General features: G+C 38.9%; 1 protein-coding gene across 1 annotated transcript; it reads right to left on the minus strand.

Moving 5' to 3' along the window:
• Positions 1 to 1,974: 1,974 nt before the first annotated feature.
• On the minus strand, positions 1,975 to 8,284 carry LOC104101369 (GDSL esterase/lipase At1g28580-like). The gene is made up of 5 exons (XM_009608806.4): positions 7,989 to 8,284; positions 7,119 to 7,337; positions 5,051 to 5,199; positions 3,250 to 3,523; positions 1,975 to 2,384 (listed from the first exon to the last, which is right to left on the minus strand). Exons 1-5 carry the CDS (start codon positions 8,254 to 8,256, stop codon positions 2,098 to 2,100), a joined length of 1,197 nt encoding a protein of 398 aa, XP_009607101.1. The 5' UTR covers positions 8,257 to 8,284; the 3' UTR covers positions 1,975 to 2,097.
• Between the last annotated feature and the right edge of the window lie 15,036 nt (positions 8,285 to 23,320).

A 23,320-nucleotide genomic window follows, 5' to 3' on the forward strand; every position in this document is an offset into this window, starting at 1 on the left:
ACCTCTGATTAAGAACGAAAGAGTACTTACCACTTTATCACGACCTTGTTGGTATATCCTTTGGTTTTTACAAGGCGTGTGGAAACACAATACGTCACTTTCTCTCTCAATTCCCATAAAATTTCTCTTAATATCATTTGGGAAATAGGAAAAAAAAGAGGAAAGCCCGTCATTGTCTTTTCCTTTTTTCTTTCAATTTTCTCTTCCTTTCAATTTTTCTTTTGGGTGGGTTTTTTTTTTTTTTTTTTGGGGGGGGGGGGAGGTACTTGGTCTTATGCTGTTTTATGCCTTGGTCGACATAAAACTAGTTTATGAAAGTTGGATGGTTTTGAGAACCATGTCTCATAAAAAATCTTCAGAAACTAGTCACTAATGGTAGTAGTAAATGAATTCAACGTATACACAGGATAAATGTTAGACCAAAGTCTAAATTTTTTTAAGTTATTGTAAATATTACATCACAATCTAATATTGTAATAATAAATTGAAAATTATATGAGCAAACATTAGACGCGAGTCTAACATTGTGGAAGGCATAATTTTCCAATGACAATATTTGCACAACTTTTAAAATGGAGAAAAAATCTAAACAATAGCCTAAAAAGGTAAAAATTTCACGTGGTGCGTTATTTGGTCGCCTCCATTTAACGTGAAAATAGCACGGGCTAGCCAGTTTTCGGACTGATAATTAAAAAATAACTAGCATTTATAAAGTCATTAAAAAATAACCAATATTTTGCTGCAACACGGAAAGTTCCAGCATAACATACTGGAGATTGGTGCACCTGTGTATGAACTTCCAGCATATTATGCTGGAACTCCAGCACACGAAAAGTTCCAGTATAATATACTAGAGATTGGAGCACATGTGTATGAACTTCCAGCATATTATGCTGGACCAATATATTACGCTGGAACTCTAGTATATTATGCTGGAACTCCAGTATATTATGTTGAAAGTTCACATGTAAAAAATTCGAACTCCAGTATATTATGCTGGAATATTTTTCGGATTTTGAACAGTGTTTTTGTTCAGATTTATCTTTACAGGAAAAGTGGCTAAAATTCGATTACTTTTGAAACTGTTGCTATTTTTCAATTACCACTCGAAAATCTGGCAATTTTTGAATTTCACCCCATTTAATTTATATCCATTTTTTTAAGAAAGGTTTAACTAGTACCCAAAGTATAGATAACTTCAGACATTTTTCTCCTCCTCTTTCTTCTTCTTCGTTGTTGTGAAAACAAATGTGACAGTGAATTTATATGGTGTTTGTGAGCAAGTTTTAAGGTGGTCTATGATGTTTTATAATTTTTTTTTCTTCTTCTTCTTCTTTGCCGTAAAAACAAAGGTAACAGTGAATTTACATGGTGTTTGCATTGTGAGAAAGTTTCAAGGTAGTTTATGATATTTTAGGGTTTCTTTTTCTTTTTTCTCTTAGTTGTAAAATGAGTTTGTTAGATTATTGTTATTTTGACAAATTGATGATTGGGGTTTGTTCTTTATGATATTTGAAAGTTATATTTCAAATTTGAGCTTATTTTGGAGTAGATTTGGGTGTTGAATCGTGTGTTTGATTGTTAAAATTCGAAAAATAATTTTTTATTTTTGGGTAATTTGCACTTCAGAAAAAAAAAATCTTAAGTGCATGCAAAAATTAACTGCACTTCAGACCAATTAAGTCTTAAATGCATGCAAATATTACCCGCACTTTAGACTAAAACAGTCTTAAGTGCATCTTAAATTTTCAACTTCAGACGCAAATTTTTCCAACTTCATGCCCGCTAAGTCTGAATTTGATCCTAAAGCGAGTAAACTTATAAAGTTTTGTGCAATATGGATATAACTTCAATGGTGACGCTAAAACTAGGTATATATGTAAATCCTCCCCCTAAAAAGGACATTTGCGTAAATTAACCGACAAAAAAAAAACTTAGGGCCCATTTTAAAGTCTATAAATACAAAACCAGAAAAATCAAACCGAACAAAATTATTCAAGCTCAACGTTTGGATTACATTCTTACAAATGGTAAATTCTTACACACTTTTTATAACATGAATGGCTAATCTAAAAGAATATTTTATTTTTGCTGGTATTATATTTTAAAGGTTTCTTTTGGGCTTTCTAAATTTTTGGAAACTTGGGCCTCACTAATATCAAAAGGACAAAAACTATTAATAGGAGGATTAGTGAATGGGCCTTCCAATAAACTTTTTGTCATCCATTTATAAGCAGCCTCTGTCAAGTGATAACCATCCCAATTAATATACTGGTTAGGATCCTCACAACTTGTGGCTGGATAATTGCCACATTGAGCAAACGGATTAAAATTATATGGACCTCCAGCTCCACAACATGTTACAAGTCCACCCTTCAAAAATCCTGCAATATACGCGTTAAAACTTAGTCGCTTTAGGTATTTACATCAAACAAATAGATATTTGACATACATTTGGACATAGTCTCTTACTTAATTATGGTGCAACATGAAGGTAGTATGTTAGCAATGTACCCATTTTGTCTTTTCTTTAAATACTATGATGTTTCCGACTAGTTCTACGACCGATTAGAATGCAATGATCGTGTAAGCAATTATTTGTATTAAAGGGCAGCCCAGTGCACGAACCATCCCGTATTCACGCAAAGTACAGGGAAGGGTCGCACTCTAAGGGGTGTGATGTAGGCAGCCTACCTTGATTCAAGTATCAGTCACTGATTCCACGGCTCGAATTCGTGACCTATAGGTCACACGGAGACAACTTTATCGTTTGCTCCGAGACTCCCCTTCTAAGAAAATATTTGTATTAAAGGGCAGTTCAGTGCACGAAACATCCCGTAATTCATGCAGAGTTCGGGGAAGGGCCGCATCCCAATGGGTGTGATGTAGGCAGCTTACCCTGTTGCAAGCATCAGTGGCTGATTTCACGACTCGAACACGTGACCTATAGGTCACACAGAGATAACTTTATCGTTGCTCCAAGACTCCCCTTCTAAGCAACTATTTGTATTAAAGGGCAGTCCAGTGCACGAAATATCCCGCAATTAATGTAGGGTTCAGGGAAACGCCGAACCCCGAGGGGTGTGATGTAGGCAGTCTTCCCTGATACAAGCATCAGTGACTGATTCCACGGCTCGAACCTGTGACATATAGGTCACACAGAGACAACTTTATCGTTGCTCCAAGACTCCCCTTCTAAGCAAATATATATAATGTCACCGAATATAAGTTAAATCCAAGTAAAATTACCGTATTTGCTAGGAGCGCGATAGAGTTGCATTGCAGCATTGTAATAATCAGCATAGATAATATTAACATGGGGATTGATCTCTCTAAGACGATGTAATTCCCTTTGAAGAAGTTGATTATGATGGGTAGCAAAGTGATTAGGCCAAATGAGACAACCCAATTCATCATAATCTTCTTCATTCCAGCTCTGGTAATATGTCAAATAAGATGAGGTACATCCAAGAGGTAACACACTTGGCACCATTATTGTTTTTGCCCCAAGCTCCACTAGTTCCTGCATTCAATATAATACGGGATTATTACACAGATAGCCAGCCAGTTAATTTCCTAACTGGAATAATATAAGACACTTGTTATATACACATATTAATTTTGTTATAAAGAATGAAGGCGATGGGAGATTGAGGTTGTTTTTTTTTTTGGGGAGAGAGGGGATGGATTTGAAATTGAATTCTTTAAGTAGGCACTTTCATCAAAGATAGAAGTTGATTGCTTTTTTGGCAGTAGTATGATTGCTTTAATAGTTGAAGTACTTTAAACATAAGTAATACTCCCTCTCCCTCTGTTTCAATTTTTACAGAGGTATTTTGAATCGGACGAAATTTAAGAAAAAGAAGAAGTCTTTTAAAATTTGTGGTTTTAAAAGTTTAAGAGTTAAAAACTTTGTGGGGTTATGATATTTGTGTGGTTATAAAAAATTTTCATTAAAGGTAAAATAGGTAAAATGAAGAGTTTAAAGTTGAATTATTTTCAAATTTAGAAATATGTCATTTATTTTGGAACAGACAAAAAAGGAAAGTACTTCATCTAATTTGAAACGGAGGGAGTACTTTGAAGTGAATTATAAGTAAATTTGAATAAAAGTTAATAGTAGTATATACCTATGAAATAAACTAAATCTACATATAAATTCTTTTTTCAAGAATCTGTACTTAAATGATAACTTTCTAATTTAAGAAGGCCTTAATGAATTAGAATAATTTCAAGGTCAAAATATTTGATTTTAACCATTAATATGTATTTGGTATGATTAAAAACATTTTGTGTAATGCCATTGCCAAAACTCATTCGGAAACACATAAACAGAACAAGCTATGGATCAAATGGATCCATACATATTATATAGGCTGTTGACTGTGGACAGGCTTACTAAATAGGGATATAAAAGAACTATGGGACAGAATTATGCTTTGGACGAGAAGACAGGTAGGCACACTACTAACTGGAACCAGCACATGGAATGGATAATCAAGAATGCCAAAGGAAAGACTCAAGCAGCTCAAATGTTTAAAATGGTCTATGTAATCGATGGTGAAGCAAAATTTTCATTAAGGAAATTTAAAAAATAAAAAAAAAGTAAACATACGATAAATCAAGAGAATTCAACAGCTACAAAGAATTGCAGGTTGTAAGTTTTGTATCCAAAAAAATGAATTATTTTCTCGAAATACATATTTCGGTGCTTTGTTTAAGAGTGAAAAGTATTTATGAAAGAATATTTATTCAAGATTGATTATAGTTTTAGCAAATTGGACAGAGTTGTAATGAAAACTTTGAATATTAAAGATTGATAAGAACATCTAAGTATTCAATATTGGAAAAGTAATATAAACTTAAAAGTTGACATATTAAAGAAAACGGTTATATACTGCCAATAATTGAATCTTTTTCCCTTGTTTGAGGAAAATATTTTCCTTAAAAAGTATTTTTTAATATCATACATCAGAAAAAAAAATTATCGTTTAAAAATATTTTTAGGAAAAATATATTTGTCAAGAGGATGAAGGAGCTAGACACTTACATGAGCACCAGAGACAATTGTGTGGACGACTGAAGGGATGATGGGTAGAATTTCATTTATATTTTTGCCTGAAAGAAGTGCATGTGTATAATCATTGCCTCCAAATTCCCCTAGAAGAAATAATGACCTCTCCAAAAATTTACTGCAACCTGTCCAAGAGAACCCAAAGTAGGTAAATTTTTGCAATTTCTTCAAATATAATCGGATAGTTTATCCACAACTCACTCCAAATTTTTCAACAGACTTGAAAATATTCTATTGGGTAGAAGTGAAAATGATTATAATGTGTCCAAAATGTCCCATATAAGAAGTTTTACGTATAAATAAAAAGAAAGAAAAACGAACTTTATGGTCCTGTCACGGCTCAAGGCAACTGTCTGCTTTAACTTGATTATCTGGTTGAAATTCAAAAATAGCCAGACTTATAAGCTAATTGAAAAATAATCATAATTTCAAAGGTAATCGAAATTTAGCCACTTTTCATGTAAAGATAAATTTGAACAAAAACACTGTTCAAAATCCGAAAAATATTCCAGCATAATATACTGGAGTTCGATTTTTTACATGTGAACTTCCAGCATAATATACTGGATTCCAGTATAATATACTGGAATTCCATTATAATATGCGGGAAGTTCATACACACCTCCAATCTCCAGTATATTATGCTGGAACTTTCCGTGTGCTGGAATTCTAGCATAATATGCTGGAAGTTCATACACAGGTGCATCAATCTCCAGTAAATTATGCTGGAACATTCCGTGTTGCAACAAAATAGCAGCTATAATTCAATAACTTTACAAACGCTGGCTATTTTTCAATTACCAGTCCAAAAACTGACTAGCCCGTGCTATTTTTACATTATTTTCGGTCACTTGGCTTTTGGATTTTACCGTTTGTTTTGGTGGGTTTTAATCTAAACGCCCCTCAACCTTATATGGTCACTATCTATCCTCGCCATTTTAATGTAAGTTTTGCCTTATCAAACTTTACAAGGAATTTCTTTTCGAGTTCAATCGTCTGTTAGTAGAATAAGTCAAAGATTATGTTAGTTGTTTTGATTTGTTTACCTAATATCTAGGAGATTTGGTTTCTGTTACCTAGAGTTTAGTAAGTAGTTCCAATCTTTATGCTTTTCTAGTTGCTGTAATTGCCTATAAAAAGGCTGATGGTGTTGGATAAATAAACCAAGCGAGCAGTAGCTCATTAGACATAATATAGCTTTTCTTGTTCTATGAAATTCTGTTTTTACTTTGTTCCAGCATCACCTCACTTATTTATTCCATTTTCTAACATCGTCAGCGATCTATAAATTATTAGGCTCACCTTTAAAAAAGCGAATAATAACTTCTTAGACCCCAATTAGTCCATAATAGGTCCAAAGAAAAACTCCAATGGAATCTTCCAGTTGTTTGTCTCTTTCCTACCAGGTTTGTCCCCACCCCAAACCCCACAATTATTATTGATAAAATATACTCCTCCGTTTCAAATTATATAAGATATTTTCTTTTTTAGTACGTTCCAAAATAAATAATATATTTTTATAATTGGAAATAATTTAACTTTAAACTCTTCATTTTATTCATTTTATTCTTAATGAGAAGCTTTTATAACCACACAAATGTCATGGTCCCACCAAACTTTTACCTCTCACGCTTTTAAGACCACAAGTTTCAAAAGTCTTTTTTTTTTCTTCTTAAACTCTGTGGCGAGTCAAACTATCTCATCTAAATTGAAACGTAAGGAGTACCTTTTCTTTAACTTGTTTACTATATTAAAAATACATTTTTATTTTTACTTGTCCATTGTGGACAGTTAAAGTGAACGAAGGACCAATAAAGGTTGTGGTGGAGTGACAAGTACTCCTTTAATCTTAACCAAAGGTTTCGGGTTCGAGCCCTGGTATGAAGTCGCCTTTGTTAGAGAGCGTTTTACCCAATGTGAGAATTTCCGACACGAATCCGAATTTAATAGGACCCAAATATAGATACCGTATACGGGATGAAAAACCCAAAAAAAAAGAAATTAACGAAGGGAGTAGGAAACAAGATAACGGAATGACATTCACCTGAAGGATTATGACATAAGTATGGAAGCATTTGTTTGAACCAATCCAATTGATCCCACATAGAAACATTAGTTACTTTGTCATAAATTCCTCTTTTTTCATAGAATTTTGCATCCATAGCTCGAGATCCAACCACTGCAAAGTTTATTCCAGATTGCATATTTCCTCCATCTCTAGCCTCCTTTGAAGGTGGTGGAAGTGGAAGTCCATAGTATTGTGCTGTTATATTAATTATCACAATATAAAGATTAAATAAATTGATATGACAAAATATTGTTCTGCATCGAGCGGAGCTAGAGGGGCGGAAGGGGCTTTATTCGAACCCGCTTCCCCGAAAACTATATAAGGCGAAAATTTATTTTACTTTTACCGTATATAAAGACACGCAATACTATTTCGCATATAAAGACATGCAATACTATTTCGAACCCGAGACTAACATATGCACAACACGTGTGTATGTTATGATGAAATTTTAGAGTGCAAAAGATGAATAATAGTGCTAAGTAGTAGTTGGACTTTCATCCATATATAACGAAAGAAGTTATTTTTACTCGGAAAACGTTTTTCTTTAAAAAGCATTTTCTGATAATCAAACACCAGTATATAATTTCTTACGAAAATGACTTATTCACTTACAAATCAAACATTACAAAATATTTTATTAATAAAAATAGAAGAATTAACCCAAATAGCCGCGCACTCAATTGCTTAAACTAAAAATAGTCGGTGGATGTATAATATATGCATAATTTATGTATTATATGTATATAATCAATGTATAATCTATACATATGGCTAGATTATACATATGTTTTAAATAGTTCGACCAACATAGTACCTAATTAATTAAGAAAGTTTTATACTCACCAATGAGATCAATGAGAAGACGGCCATCAGAGCAACGACCAGTGGGACGATTGAAGTAGGTTTTTCCATAGGGAGGAAAATACATGTGAGGTTTTCTACCAGGTGGATAGAGGTGAACTAAGTTTCCAGCATCAGTAAGAGAATCACCAAATCCAAAAATGGATTTGTAACAATTACTTGTAGCAATTTTAGCAGAAGCAAAGAAAATACATGTAAAAAAGTAAATAATTATCAGTTGAGAAGAAGAAGAAGACGACGAAGAAGCCATTGGAACTTTTGGAAAAGCCAAAGGGACACAGCCAATATTCTCAAATTGCATGTGTTTAAATACTCGTAGACTTTGATGCTCAAAACATTATTAAATTTACCAACTTTGGTCCCATTGTTTTTTTAAAAGGTTTTTTAATCATTGATCTATGGTGTTTTCTTTTTTTCTTTTTTTACTTTATTTCTGGTTAAAAGTTTTCTTGGAAGTATATTACGTACATATCTAGAAAGAGTATTCTAAAGTTAAATTTCTCCTAAATACATGAACGTGACATTTACTATTTTTGGAACAAACAAAAAAGAAAAATATAACACGTAAATAGGGAAAGAGGGAGCATACGTCTTAATAAGAGTATTTTGGAGATCACAAAAGATATTAGGAATAAAATTATAAAAGACATAGTCAAATGAAAAGTAATTATAAGCTGTAACACATAAGTTTTGAATCCCCTTATATAAATTTCTAACTCTGCTTCGGACTGTTTGTACACATAATGAGTACAAAATGTTTATTTTATAGCTTCTAAAGTTTCAGAATATTAATTCAGACAGATCAAACTGGTCTTATATAGGAGAATAAATGTCCTTTTTCAACTTTCAAGAGAGGTTAGCCACCTGTGGTTATAAAAGATAATAAATTCTAGAGATGACAATTGGGAGGGGCGGGACACGGAAAGATCTAAATAGGGTGGCAGAGGCGGATCCAAGATTTCAAGAAAATGAGTGCACTATTATGAAGATACAAATTTAGAATTTATATTTGACGAGTTTTACTTTAGTATCTACCATGTACCCACTACACTTTTGAAATTATAGGTTCAAAATTATATTCTTTTTAAATTTTTAGTGATTTTCACGTATATATTTATAATCCGTACCGAAAACAAGACCGTACAGAGTGGGATTGGAACCACCAATTTTACTCGTAGAGGTGCACTCAATAATTATTGCACCATAGGAGTCTTTGAGCATGGGTTCACGCACATATAATTAAGTAATTTTTAAAAAATATAACATTATTATACCTGGTTCAGGGAGAGGAGTATGGATTCACGTGAACCCATACCCTAAGACTTAGATACGCCCCTGTAGGGCGGGGCAGGACAGGGCGGGAAAAAATATTTTTTTTGAAAAACATTAATGGGTTAGAGCAGGGCAGGGCAAGGTATGGAGCAAATAGGTTTTCTCCTTCATTCTCTTTATACATTTCAGATTTGTAAAAGATTTATAAATTTATAACAGAAGCGGTGAATGTTGAAATTGTATACGGTCAAAATAGATTTCGGCCTTCCTACGTTCGATCGAGTTCGAGTGGCAAAAAACCGGAGTAGGATTTTGGGAGTGAACTCCGAAGACAGTGCAAATGAGCCTCGAGTCCGAAGACTGCTCGGGGAGTCGGCTCGATAATCTTATCGAGCCCGTGACCAAATCGATCCGCAAGGCATTGCTTCGAGGTCGGAAATGCGCCACGCCCATCCCGAAGGTCGAACTCAAGCCAAGACCGAAGGGCCGACCCAGTAACGAGTTCGAGCCAGCATCAAGCTCACAGACAAGAGCCGTTACAACCGCACCAAGAGAGAGAATCTTGGCGGGAATCGAGAAAGAGACAAATTATCATGGGTCCTCCACTATATGCTTTATTTTATTATTTTATTATAAATAAAGTAATGACCCTCTATTATAAAAGGGGGGATCCTTGTAATCTATGAAGACACTGAATAGATTGGAACAAAAGATCTTTTCTCATATACATAGATATCTCCCTGTGCTTGTTTTTCTTCATCTTACTCATTATTTCTGTTCATCATTACCATTCTTATAGTCAAAATACTCGTATTGCTATCTTTGTATTAAAGGGTATCCCGTATCCTTAGAACCATATATAAATTTAACGTTATCTGATTTTTTGGGTAAACAGTTTGGCGCCCACCGTGGGGCTAAGGATAACAGTGATTGTTTGATATAAATCTGCAGTGCACACTAGTTTACAACTTCAAATCAGCAATGGCTTTACCTATCGACCACGAAGTCGTCCTTCAAGATGAAACCAACAACTTGGCACCCAGGGCCGGAAGGCCACTTGACGATGGCACTGAGGCTCGAATCGAAGTACCCGAAATTTGAGCCGAAATACCATTGAATGTCAATTCACAAATAGCTCTGGAGGCGAATCAGCGTTCCGAACACGGAAAAAAGCATTCAGGACGGTACTCGATCCGTAGCCCGAGACACCCATAATGCGGGAGAAATCAAAGCCAAATCATATACAAAGCAGGTCGGATTCCAATCCGCTTCGAGAAATCACCCCCAGAACGGAGCCCGTCATAGTGAAATCAAACGAGCAAGAATCGGGGACCACTCCCGAAATTACTAAATTGCTCGAGGAACTCATAAAACGAGTCGAAGCCAACGACAAGAGAGTGAAAACATACAATGACAGGGTTTATCAAATCCCGGGGGATCCACCAATGATAAAAGGGCTTGATTCAAAAAAATTCATACAAAAAACTTTTCCCTCGAGTGCGGCCCCAAAATCAATCCCCAAAAAATTTCGTATGCCCGAAATTCCCAAATATAACGGTACGATAGATCCTAGCGAACATGTCACCTCTTATACATGTGCCATCAAAGGTAATGATTTGGAGAACGATGAGATCGAATCCGTGTTGTTGAAAAAGTTCGGGGAGACCCTCTCGAAGGGAGCAATAATCTAGTATCACAATTTACTACCAAATTCCATCGATTCTTTTGCCATGTTAGCATATTCGTTCGTAAAGGCACATGCTGGTGCCATAAAGGTTGCAACAAGGAAATCAGACCTCTTCAAAGTAAAGCAAAAGGGTAATGAAATGCTGAGGGAATTCGTATTCCGATTTCAAATGGAACGCATGGAATTGCCACCAGTCACAGAAGATTGGGTCGTACAAGCTTTCACCTAAGGGTTGAACGAGCTAAGTTCGACAGCATCACGTCGGCTGAAACAAAATTTGATCGAGTATCCAGCAATAACTTGGGCAGATATACACAACCGATATCAATCGAAAATTAGGGTCGAGGATGACGAGTTGGGAGCTCTGTATGGACCCGTGCATCAGAACAGGACAGCTACTAAAAACCAAAGGGAGATCGATAGAGAACAATGGTCGAACAGAAACTGATATCAATCGTACGTCGCAGATCGGTTGAATAACGGTTCAGCACGCAATACAGTTCGGAACCATCGAAGGATTGATCGAGGGCAAAATTCTCGGGGACTTATGAGCAAGGGCGGCTTTGATAAATATGTTGATCCTATAGAAGCACCTCGGTTATCAGAGTATAACTTCAGCGTTGGTGCATCCGCCATCTTGTCGGCTATCGAACGCATCAAAGACACTAAATGGCCTCGACCCATGCAGACCGATTCTGCCCATAGGAATCCCAATCAAATGTGCGAATATCATGGCACCCATGGCCACAGAACGGAAGATTGCATGCAACTAAGAGAGGAAGTAGCCCGCTTATTTAACAAAGGGCACCTACATGAATTTCTGAGTGATAGAGCGAAGAACCATTTTAAAAAAAGGTATTTCGGCAAGCAAAACGAGCAAGAAGAATCCCAGCACATCATTCACATGATCATCAGCGGCGTCGATACCTCTCACGGACCAGTGCTTAAACGCACTAAAACATCGATTGTGAGGGAAAAGCGATCTCGGACTCAAGATTACGCACCCATAGGGATTTTTTCCTTCGATGATGAAGATGCAGAAGGAGTCATCCAACCTCATAACGATGCACTGGTAATATTCGTACTCATGAATAAAACTAAAATTAAGCGTGTGTTAATTGATCCAGGTAGCTCGGCCAACATCATCAGATTGAAGGTCGTAGAATAGCTCGTCATGCAGGACCAGATCGTACCCGCAACTCTGGTTCTAAACGGATTCAATATGGCATGTGAAACCACCAAAGGCGAGATAATCCTACCAATAAACGTGGTCGGAACCATCCAAGAAACAAAATTTCACGTGATCAAAGGTGATATGAGATATAACGCCCTTTTCGGAAGGCCATGGATCCACAACATGAGAGTTGTACCTTCGACCCTGCACCAGGTCCTCAAATTCCCAACATCGAGAGGTGTCAAAATAGTGTACGGAGAACAACCGGCCGCAAAAGAAATGTTAGTCATCGAGGAAGCGAAATCAATGTCCTCGTCTTCGCCGATAAAAGGATCGGGCTCAGAAGGAGAATGGAACACCAAATAGCAATCACAGATATCGGCTTGGACCCAACCAGATAACTAGAAGATTGAAGAAGATGATGATCAAAGGGTCCCTCGATCTTTTATGATTTTCGATGACTCCGACGCCACCAAATCAACAATTGAGGAACTAGAGCAAGTCACACTAATCGAGCACTGGCCCGAGCGAAAGATATACTTGTGAATGGGGTTGAGCCCCGAACTCAGGAAGAAACTTGTTCAATTTCTTATCGATAACATTGATTGTTTTGCCTGGTCCCATTTAGATATAACAGGGATCCCACCGGACATAACGATGCATCGGCTAAGCTTGGACCCTAGGTTTAGACTGGTGAAGCAAAAGAGAAGAGCCAAGTCCGAGGGAAAGCACGCATTCATAAAGGACGAGGTAACCAAACTTCTCAAGATAGGGTCCATTCGGGAGGTGAAATATCCCGAATGGTTATCCAATGTAGTTGTAGTGCCTAAAAAAGGAAACAAACTTAGAATGTGTGTGGACTATAAGGATTTGAACAAAGCATGCCTCAAAGATTCCTTTCCGCTGCCCAATATCGATCACATAATCGATGCCACGGCCGGCCATGAGATCCTCACTTTTCTTGATGCTTATTTCGGGTATAATCAAATCCAGATGAACCCGGAGGACCAGGAAAAAACTTCATTTGTCACCAAATATGGAACATATTGTTATAATGTGATGCCCTTCGGGCTAAAAAATGCAGGAGTTACTTACCAATACCTAGTAAATAAAATATTCGAAGAACAAATAGGTAAATCAATGGAAGTTTATATTAATGACATGTTAGTTAAGTCCCTACGCGCAGAGGACCATTTGACCCATTTGCAGGAAACGTTCGAGATTTTGAGGAAATACAACATGAAGCTCAACCCAGAAAAAAATGATTTCGGGGTCGATTCGGGCAAGTTCCTCGGCTTCATGGTGTCGAATCGGGGAATCGAGATTAACCCCGATAAAATCAAGGCCATCGAAGACATCATCATCATGGACAATGTGAAAGCTGTACAAAGGCTAACGGGACGGACAACCTTAGGCTGATTCATTTCGAGATCATCATATCGAGGTCACAAATTTTTCTCTCTACTCAAAAAGAAGAACGATTTCGCTTGGACCCCGGAATGCCAACAAGCATTAGAGGAACTAGAACGATATCTATCGAGCCCACTACTACTTCACACTCCAAAAACAGACAAAAAACTTTGCTTGTACTTGGCAGTATCGAAAATCGTCGTAAGTGGCGTCCTAGTTCGAGAAGAGCAAGGTGCGCAATTTCCCATTTATTATATAAGTCGGGCCTTAGGAGAAGCGAAAAATAGAAATCCGTGCCTAGAAAAATTGGCACTTGCACTAATAAGCGCTTCTAGAAAGTTAAGACCATACTTTTAATGTCATCCTATATGCCTATTAACCACTTACCCACTTTGTAATATTTTGCACAAGCCCGAGCTATCAGACTGATTGACCAAATGGGCCTTCGAACTCAGTGGGTACGATATCGAATATCAACCCCGTACGGCCATCAAGTCTCATAATTTAGCAGACTTCGTGGCCGATTTCACTCCAACCCTCGTACCCGAAGTCGAAAAAGAACTTCTATTGAAATCGGGTACATCATCGGGGGTATGGATCCTTTTTACGGGTGGGGCTTCGAACGTGAAGGGGTCCGGGCTAGGCATAGTTTTGAAACCACCCACGGGTAACACTATTAGGGAATCTATTAAAACTACCAGGTTGACTACCAATGAGGCCGAGTATGAAGCCATGATTGCAGGTCTCGAGCTAGCTAAAAACTTGGGAGCAGAAGTTATTGAAGCCAATTGTGACTCTTTGTTGGTGGTGAGTCAAGTTAACAAAACCTTCAAAGTTCGAAAAGGTAGAATGCAAAGGTATTTAGACAAACTGCTTGTCACTTTGCACCATTTCAACAATGGACTTTATGGCATGTTCCACGAGAACAAAATAATGAGGCCAATGCACTTGCAAATTTGGGATCGTCGGTCGAGGTAGATGACTTGAGCTCGGGGACTGTCGTTCAACTTTCAAGATCGGTAATCGAAGAAGGTCACGCCGAGATAAATTCTACAAGCTTAACCTGGGATTGGAGAAATAAGTATATTGAATACTTAAAGAGCGGAAAACTCCCATCGTACCCTAAAGATTCTAGGTCCTTATGGACTAAAGCTGCTCGATTCACGTTGGCTTCGAATGGAACGCTATATCGAAGGACATTCAATGGACCGTTGGCAGTATGCTTGGGTCTGGGAGATACCGATTACATCCTATGGGAAGTGCACGAGGGCATTTGTGGGAATCACTCCGGTGCCGATACATTAGTTCGAAAAATAATCAGAGCATGGTATTATTGGATCGATATGGGCAAAGATGCGAAGGAATTTGTTCGTAAATGTCACAAATGTCAAAGGTTTGTGCCAATGATCCATCAACCCGGAGAGCAACATCACTCAGTCCTATCCCCGTGGCCGTTCAGGAAATGGGGAATGGATATCGTCGGCCCTATGCCATCGACCCCAGGTAAAGCCAAATTCATTTTATTTATGACTGACTATTTTTCTAAATGGGTTCAAGCGCAGGCGTTCGAGAAAATAAGAGAGAAAGAAGTTATAGACTTTATTTGGGATCATATCGTATGCCGATTCGGGATACCCGCCGAAATAGTATGTGACAATGGGAAACAATTTGTTGGCAGCAAAGTAACAAAATTCTTCGAAGATCACAAAATAAGAAGGATACTATCAACACCATACTACCCCAGTGGGAACGGACATGCCGACTCAACGAACAAAACTATCATTCAAAACCTAAAGAAGAGGTTGAACGACACTAAAGGAAAATGGAGAGAAATCATGCCCGAAGTCCTTTGGGCATATCGGACAACGTCAAAATCCAATACGGGGGCCACCCTATTCCCCCTAGTATATGGGTCTGAAGAATTGATACCAGTCGAAGTCGATGAACCTAGTACCAGATTTCGATTCACGATGGAAGAATCAAATAACGAGGCTATGAATACCAACCTTGAATTATCGGACGAAATACGAGAAGCTGCTCTCGTCCAATTGGCCGCCCAAAAGTAGCGAATCGAAAGACATTATAATCGAAGAACCAAGCTCTACCATTACACCATCAATACCCAAAATCCGAACGAAGGAAAACTAGGACCAAATTGGGAAGGACCATATCAGGTTCTCGAGAATGTCAGAAAGGGATCGTATAGGCTCGGCATTATAAACGGCAAACAGCTATCAAGCAGTTGGAATGTGTCACATCAAAAACGATACTACTGCTAAGGTACGACCCTTCCATATTTATTTACATTTCAAAACTGACTCCTGTAGAAGTCCAAACAAGAGCTAAGATGGATCATTCGCTTGAAAGCATTCGTTGCACTCTTTTTCCCTTAGACCGGTTTTATCCCAAATGGGTTTTTCGGTAAGGTTTTTAATGAGGCAACCAACGATCGTGGTGCACTTACAACAGTATCTGAGGCCTTTATACAATCGACCTCGAATACTGGGGGGCATTAGCCCTCAAATATATCAAGTTCTGATGCAAGAAAGTTATTTCGAAACAACGGGGTTCCAGTAGGAAAAGTTGTAAGAGCCAAAATGGTCAAAACGAACCATGCTCATGTAGTTGGCCCGAACCCAGACGCGAAATATCAACACATGTATAATGACTTGCAAAGAAAGTCCTCTTCTTTACCGATATCTTATATCTAAGAAAAATTCCTCTATTTGGAAATTTATTATGCAATCAGAATTAAGATAAACTCGATCACTAAGCTTACGGGCTACTTTTATTACGAGTTCGAGCAAGTACTCACTCGACCATTATGCCTACGGGCTAAATTACTTCGAGTTCGAATCAATAACTCGACAACAAAGCCTACGGTCTACCTTTATTTCGAGTTCGAGTAGGCACTCACTCGACCATTATGCCTACGGGCTATATTACTTCGAGTTCGAATCATTCACTCGACGACAAAGCCTACGAGCTACTTTTATTTCGAGTTCGAGCAAGAACTCACTCTACCATTACGCCTACGGCCTACATTACTTCGAGTTCAAATCATTCACTCGACGACTAAGCCTACTGGCTACTTTTATTTCGAGTTCGAGCAAGCACTCACCCGACCATTATGCCTACGGGCTATATTATTTCGAGTTAGAATCATTCACTCAAAGACCAAGCCTACAGGCTACTTTTATTTCGAGTTCGAGCAAGCACTCCCTCGACCATTATGCCTACAGGATACATTACTTCGAGTTCGAATCATTCACTCGACGACTAAGCCTACAGGCTACTTTTTCGAGTTCGAGCAAGCACTCACTCGATCATTACGCCTATGGGCTATATTACTTCGAGTTCGAATCATTCACTCGACAACTAAGCCTATGGGCTACTTTTATTTCGCGTTCGAGCAAGCACTCACTCGACCATTACGCCTACGGGCTATATTACTTCGAGTTCGAATCATTCACTAAACGAATAATAAGCCTACAGGCTACTTTCATTTCGAATTCGAGCGAGCACTCACTCGACCATTACTCCTACGGGCTATATTTTTTCGAGTTCGAATCATTGACTCAACTAGTAAGCCTAAAGGCTACGTCACTGCAAGTCTGAAAAAACAATCAACTATGGAGACTACGAAGTCCAAATTTGATTAAATTATTAAGATCCTTGTGAAAATATTTGCAAGGCACGTATAAAGTCTTCACGAAATAGAAGCAAGTCGGCCAAGTTGTCTATATACAAAATTATCTACATGATTGATTACAAACATAAAAAATTAAGAACTAAGCTTCCTGGTCATCCTCATGGGCGTTTGCTTCTCTGTTAGGCTCTTCCCCATCCTCGGATCCGCTCTTGCTACCGTCATCATCATTATCATCATCGTTATCAGAAGCCAAGGCTTCAGCTTCAGCTTCGAGCTATTTAGCCTTTTTTATCTCTTCAGTAAGGTCGAAACCTCGAGCGTGTATATCCTCGAGGGTCTCCCTCCGAGACCTACATTTAGCAAGTTCGGCAACCTAATGTGCTCGAGTGTCGGTAGTATCCGCTGCCTCTCATGCCTCCATCTGAGAAGCCTCGGCATCAGCCCGATACACGCCAATGGACTTATTCTCCATGACTTTAGACGACTCAATCTCCGCCTTAGCCTCAGCGAGTCGTGCTTCAAGCTCCTTGATCCTCTTAGCCTGAGTCGAACCCTTTTTCTTGACGTTTCGAAGCTGAACATCGGTCGATAATAATTTGGTCAAAATGGTTTCTTTTTCCACAGCCAGGCGGTCGATAGTCTCCTTCCACCGATTACATTCAGCTTTGATTTGATCAACTTCTTCCTGAAGTAACCCGATCTTTTCAACCTTTTACTGCAGCTGAGACAACGAAGGGTTAACTTTCACAGTTGAGTCAAACCCATACTTTAACAGAACGAGGCTCACCTGCTTATCGAGTTCGGCCTCTTCTTCACGAACCTTAGCTAAATCCGCTTGGAGGTCCTTTATAGCCTCGTCCTTTTGGATGCAAAGAAGCCTCAGGGCGTCTCTCTCCCCCGAGACCTTCTGAAGCTCGACCTCACACCGGCTAAGGTCGACTCGAAACCTACTAATGGCCTGCACAGTAGGGAAAGAACACAAGTCAAGTTTGGAAAAGAACAAAGAAACCAAGTATAGTAAAATCATTACCCGAGTAATGAAATGTTGGGCCTCTTCTAGTAGAAGAGAAGAGTCACCAATATCGGAAGCATCATCGACTCCAGTAAAGCAATTCCGAAAAGGGTCCCCTACACCAGAGCCTCCGCCCATATCGGGGGTCTTTAATTTCTGAGCTTCCTTTAACGCCTCCTCAGAAAAGGTTGGAAAGGAAGGCGAATAACCCACTGTCATAGCCCCGAGTGAATCACTCGGGGCGCTCTGATCAAGACTCGGGATTCCAGGACCGACCCCGACCGGTACAGCCGCCATCGGCTCAGGAGCTCTGGTGACCTCTATAGCTTTCGCAGATCGGATTACCAAAGCCGAGGCATCGTCTTCTTCTTCTTCTTCTTCTTCTTCATCTCTCAGTCGTTGGACCGAGTCAATTGGAAGAGCAATTGCCTTTATCCTCACCCTTCGAGTTTTGGTCTTGGGATCCTCTGACCGAGAGGCAGCTTTCCGCTTCTTATCTTTCCCCGCTTTCGGGACCGGGGACTTGGTTCCTTCTTCACTGCTCGAAGGCCTCAAAGCGGAATCCTTGGTTACACCTGGATGAAAGGAAATCGGTAACGGATCGTGCACAAAGTACACTTCGAAGGAAACGAGAAGTAAAACCTTACCATGATTCTTGGCCTCCCATCTACCTTTTGTGAAATCACGCCAAGCGTGTTCGGCATAAGAAGAAGTCGAGGCTAACTTCCGAACCCAATCCTCAAGGTCGGATACCGTTTGTGGAATCCAAGGGGCAGCTGTATATTGGAGAAAGACATCAGAAAAAATTGGGAAAAGATACGAAAAGCAACGTCTTATGAGAACCACTTACGGTCGAAATTCCATTCCTCGGGGAACGACATATTCTCTTCCGGAATAAGGTCACGGGTCCTCACCCGAATATAACGGCTCATCCAACCCCGATCCTTGTATTCGTCGATGCTCGACATCAAAGCCATCGATGCCCGATGATGAAGTCTGATTAGTGCTAAGATTTGAGGCCGATACAATCGTATGAGGTGATTCAGGAAAAAATCCAACCCCCCGGCTTTGATGGAGAAGAAGCGAAGTAGGATTACTATACGCCATAGAGAGGGATGAATTTGACCAAGGGTGACCTGATATCTTTTGCAAAAATAAATGATCACCGGGTCGACGGGACCCAACATGAAGGGATAAGTGTAAACACTTAAAAACCCCTCCACATGGGTGATGACACTCTCTTCAGGGGATGGAATTTGCAACATAACCTCGGAACCCCAGTTGCAGTCTTTCCTAACGACCTCGAGATGACCCTCCATTATAGAGCACATGTACATCGACACGTGCTCGCATCGACCCGGAACAGATGAAGGATTCTAAACCTTAAAACCGATCTTCAGAGTAGACGGGCCGGGAACATAGTCATGGATGGACAGCTCCACCGGCGCCTTGTCGCCGGACGACCGTGAAGAAGAAGCTTTCTCCTTCTGAGGTACAGTTTTCGAAGTTTTGGCCATTGATATGAGAGAAAAAAAGGCAAAGGAAGGTGAAAAATTGACGGCACCAAAACTCTGGTGTAGATGGCTCTGCAAGCAACGAAATGGAGAGAAACGATAAGAGAATTTGGAAGAGTGAAGGCTTAAAGGTGGTAAATGTTAAATGGAAGGGTTATTTATAGGCTCGCATCATAACGGTTCAATATCAGAAGTGGCTGACCACCATCTGACAAGCATTAAATGCCTTGAAAGACTAAATCGATGGGACAGCTATCACATACGTCATAATCGATCCCTATTAAAAAGTTAACTTATAACCCGATCGAACCGTCTAAAATCATATCGATTCTTACCGCATCCTTCATGAGAATTGAGGGGACTATCTGTATATGGTCAAAATAGATTTCAGCCTTCCTATGCTCAATCGAGTTCGAGTGGCAAGAAATCGAAGTAGAATTTTGGGAGTGAGATCTGAAGACAGTACAAATGAGCCTCGAGTCCGAAAACTGCTCGAGGAGTCGGCTCGATAATCTTATCGAGCCCGTGACCAAATCGATCCGCAAGGCATTGCTTCGAGGCCGAAAATGCGCTACGCCCATCCCGAAGGTCGAACTCAAGCCAAGACCGAAGGGCCGACCCAGTAACGAGTTCGAGCCAGCATCGAGCTCATAGACAAGAGCCGTTAAAACCGCACCAAAAGAGAAAATCTTGGCGGGAATCGAGGAATAGACAAATCATCATGGGTCCTCCACTATATAATTTATTTTATTATTTTATTATAAATAAAGTAATGACCCTCTATTATAAAAGGAGGGGATCCTTGTAAGCTATGAAGACACTATATAGATTGGAACAAAAGATCTTTTCTCATATACAAAGATATCTCCTTGTGCTTGTTTTACTTCATCTTACTCATTCTTTCTGTTCATCATTCCCATTTTTATAGTCAAAATACTTGTATTACTATTTTTGTATTAAAGGGTATCACATATTCTTAGAACCATACATAAATTTAATGTTATCTGATTTTTTGGGTAAACAGAAATATAATAGAAGGAGATGCAATCTCAATCCGAATCTTAATCAGCAAAAGCAATGTGTAGTATTTTTTAGTGCAGTTTGTGAAAAAGATAAGATAATTAAAAAACTACGTCCAGTTGCAACCACTAAAAATATCATAGTTTCCTAAACTAGAATTATTTTTTGCAGGTGCTAATATGGGTAGTAGATCGGGTTGGATTGGGTCATTCCTATTTTAAGGGAAAAAAAATATAAAAATGACCGGTCGGCCGAAACTAATTATATTCTCTAGACAAAAAATATATATATAATATATATATATATATATATATATATATATATATATATATATATATATATATATATATATATATATATATATATATATATATATATATATATATATATATATATATATAACACGCATACACACGCGCGCTATTATAATTTGGAGCGGTTAAAAATAAATATTTCTCCTATTTTAATTGGATTATTATTTATTAGACTGAAAATTAAAAAAAAACGTGAAATAAAAAAATACTATCGAAAATCAAATACTTATACTGACACGTCAATTTTAAATAAATAAAAAATAAAGAGAAAAAAATTGAAAGAGAATCTAAATGGGGCAGGGTGGGGCAAGACTTAATAGGGCGGGGCAGGATAAATATTTGGAAAAAGGCTAACGGGGCAAGGCAGAGCGGGTCAAAATATTAGTGGGTCAAAGTTTGCCTTGCCCCGCCCTGCCCCAATTGCCATCTCTAATAAACTGACTGAAACTCTATTTAATGATAAAATATAATTCTCTCCAGCAGAAAGAATCATCTCCGGGGTTTTCGTTTAGTATTTGTTTATCCTAAAAAGCGGATAACAATTAAATTTAGAAGTGATTTTAATGATACATGGATTTATTCAATACAAATGGTATAGATTGCTAGAATAAACAGATAAGAGATGTAATAAATTATTAAACCGCTTGAAAATAAGGGGAGGATGATTCTGGGCTCAAGGGCAACCTCAATGAGGTATCCATCTTCGATCCCGGGCTTATACTAATGAAACATTGATCAACAAACGTAAGAGCTTTGAATAACAGAAAAATAATAGTATATTGCCTTGGTATACATGTTACAATGTACTCAATGAATAATCAGACCCCCTTTATATAGTAGGGGAGTCCTACTCTAGGTATAATTTCATAAAAGGTAAAAAATCTTTCGTTTAACTAATCACCGGATTTCCGCCGGTACGTGCCGAGATCCACGTTGAGATACCTAGCCAGTCACGGATATCACGACCTCCTATCAATCATATTCGGTCGCCCGATAATGCTTTTTGAAGTCTTTTAAGATTTGGACCGATACCAGGATCACGGTCCTGATATTCTCGAGGGCCGGCGTTGCGCCCCCAGAACCTCTCTCGATGAGTCCCTTACCTTGGTTCTTGATCTTTGTCATCACGTCCATTACTTGATTTATTTTATCAAAAATTAGACCGTCTCATGGGTCCGGTTTCACCCGTATACAGATAGTCCCCTCGTTTCTCGGAGAGTAAGTTTTACGAAAATGACGAGGAACAACATGGGTTCTTCGATCTCTTCTCCAACACGATGCGACATAAAATGACAAAGAAATCGAAATGTCCCGTCAGCCGTGTCATAATGACCCCCAACGCGGCAGGCCACTCCTGGATGCGAAATGGCGTGAAGCCCCTAAACATTCCCCTTCTTTCGTTCATTCTTTACTTTTGACCAAGCTTCAACCTTCGATCCTTCAAGATATCACTGTCTTCCTTCATTCTTCAATATTCTTACCTTCGTTCTTCAAATTGCAACCTTTCTTTTACCCCTCACTTAAGCCAGTGGGCTTGATTTCTTTAGCAATTTCTCACCCTTCATCTTCGCATTCTCCTTCATATCTTCAAACCTTTTTATCTAGATAAGAATGGCAAAGACTTCCAAGACCGTTCCCCAGAAAGATGCTCTTTCTTCTACGCAGCCGACCACTGAGGTCGAGGACCGCCCCAGATGTGGTCATCCTCGAGAGGTCTGCTCTGGGCGTGGACACTGATGAACCGGTAGCCAAAACCCCCTTGAAAATGTTCGTCCTCGGGGGGTGTTCGGTTAATGATGACTTCAAGGTTGAAAAGCCCTCTTCATTCAAGGCCAATGCGAGGCGGTGTCACGGTACATCTGCTCAATTACTGAGATCGTTCTTCCTTCAGTTCGAAAGGACTGCGGCTGGGCGGATAAGGATGTAGTGATTCCCGGGCCTGATAACAACATCACTACCCATGTTGAGGGATATCTGAGTGTTTACACTTATCCCTTTACATTGGGCCCGATGGACCCGATCATCTTGGACTTTTGCAGGAGATGCGATGTATGTCTCGGCCAAATCTACCCATCGCTGTGAAGGATCATGATCCTCCTCCGATTCTTTGTGAACAAAATCGATTCATGTACCGCCTGAAAGTTACTGTCGAATACGTGAAGTGGTAGTTCCGAAGAGAGGCTTTCGAGGAAGTTCATGCTCGGGGTTTCGACCTTTCAGCTGAGATCAAAAATGCCAAGAGGCTCGAGGTCAAGGCCA

The sequence above is a fragment of the Nicotiana tomentosiformis genome, chromosome 8 (genome assembly GCF_000390325.3).
Source record: "Nicotiana tomentosiformis chromosome 8, ASM39032v3, whole genome shotgun sequence".
NCBI lineage: Eukaryota > Viridiplantae > Streptophyta > Magnoliopsida > Solanales > Solanaceae > Nicotiana > Nicotiana tomentosiformis.

Coding starts and splice junctions, on each gene's coding strand:
- LOC104101369 (XM_009608806.4), bottom strand. CDS start 8,256: ATGGCTTCTTCGTCGTCTTCTTCTTCTTCTCAACTGATAATTATTTAC. Junction 7,338..7,988: donor TCTTCTCATTGATCTCATTG/GTGAGTATAAAA, acceptor TTAATATAACAG/CACAATACTATGGACTTCCA. Junction 2,385..3,249: donor TCGCGCTCCTAGCAAATACG/GTAATTTTACTT, acceptor CGTATATTGCAG/GATTTTTGAAGGGTGGACTT.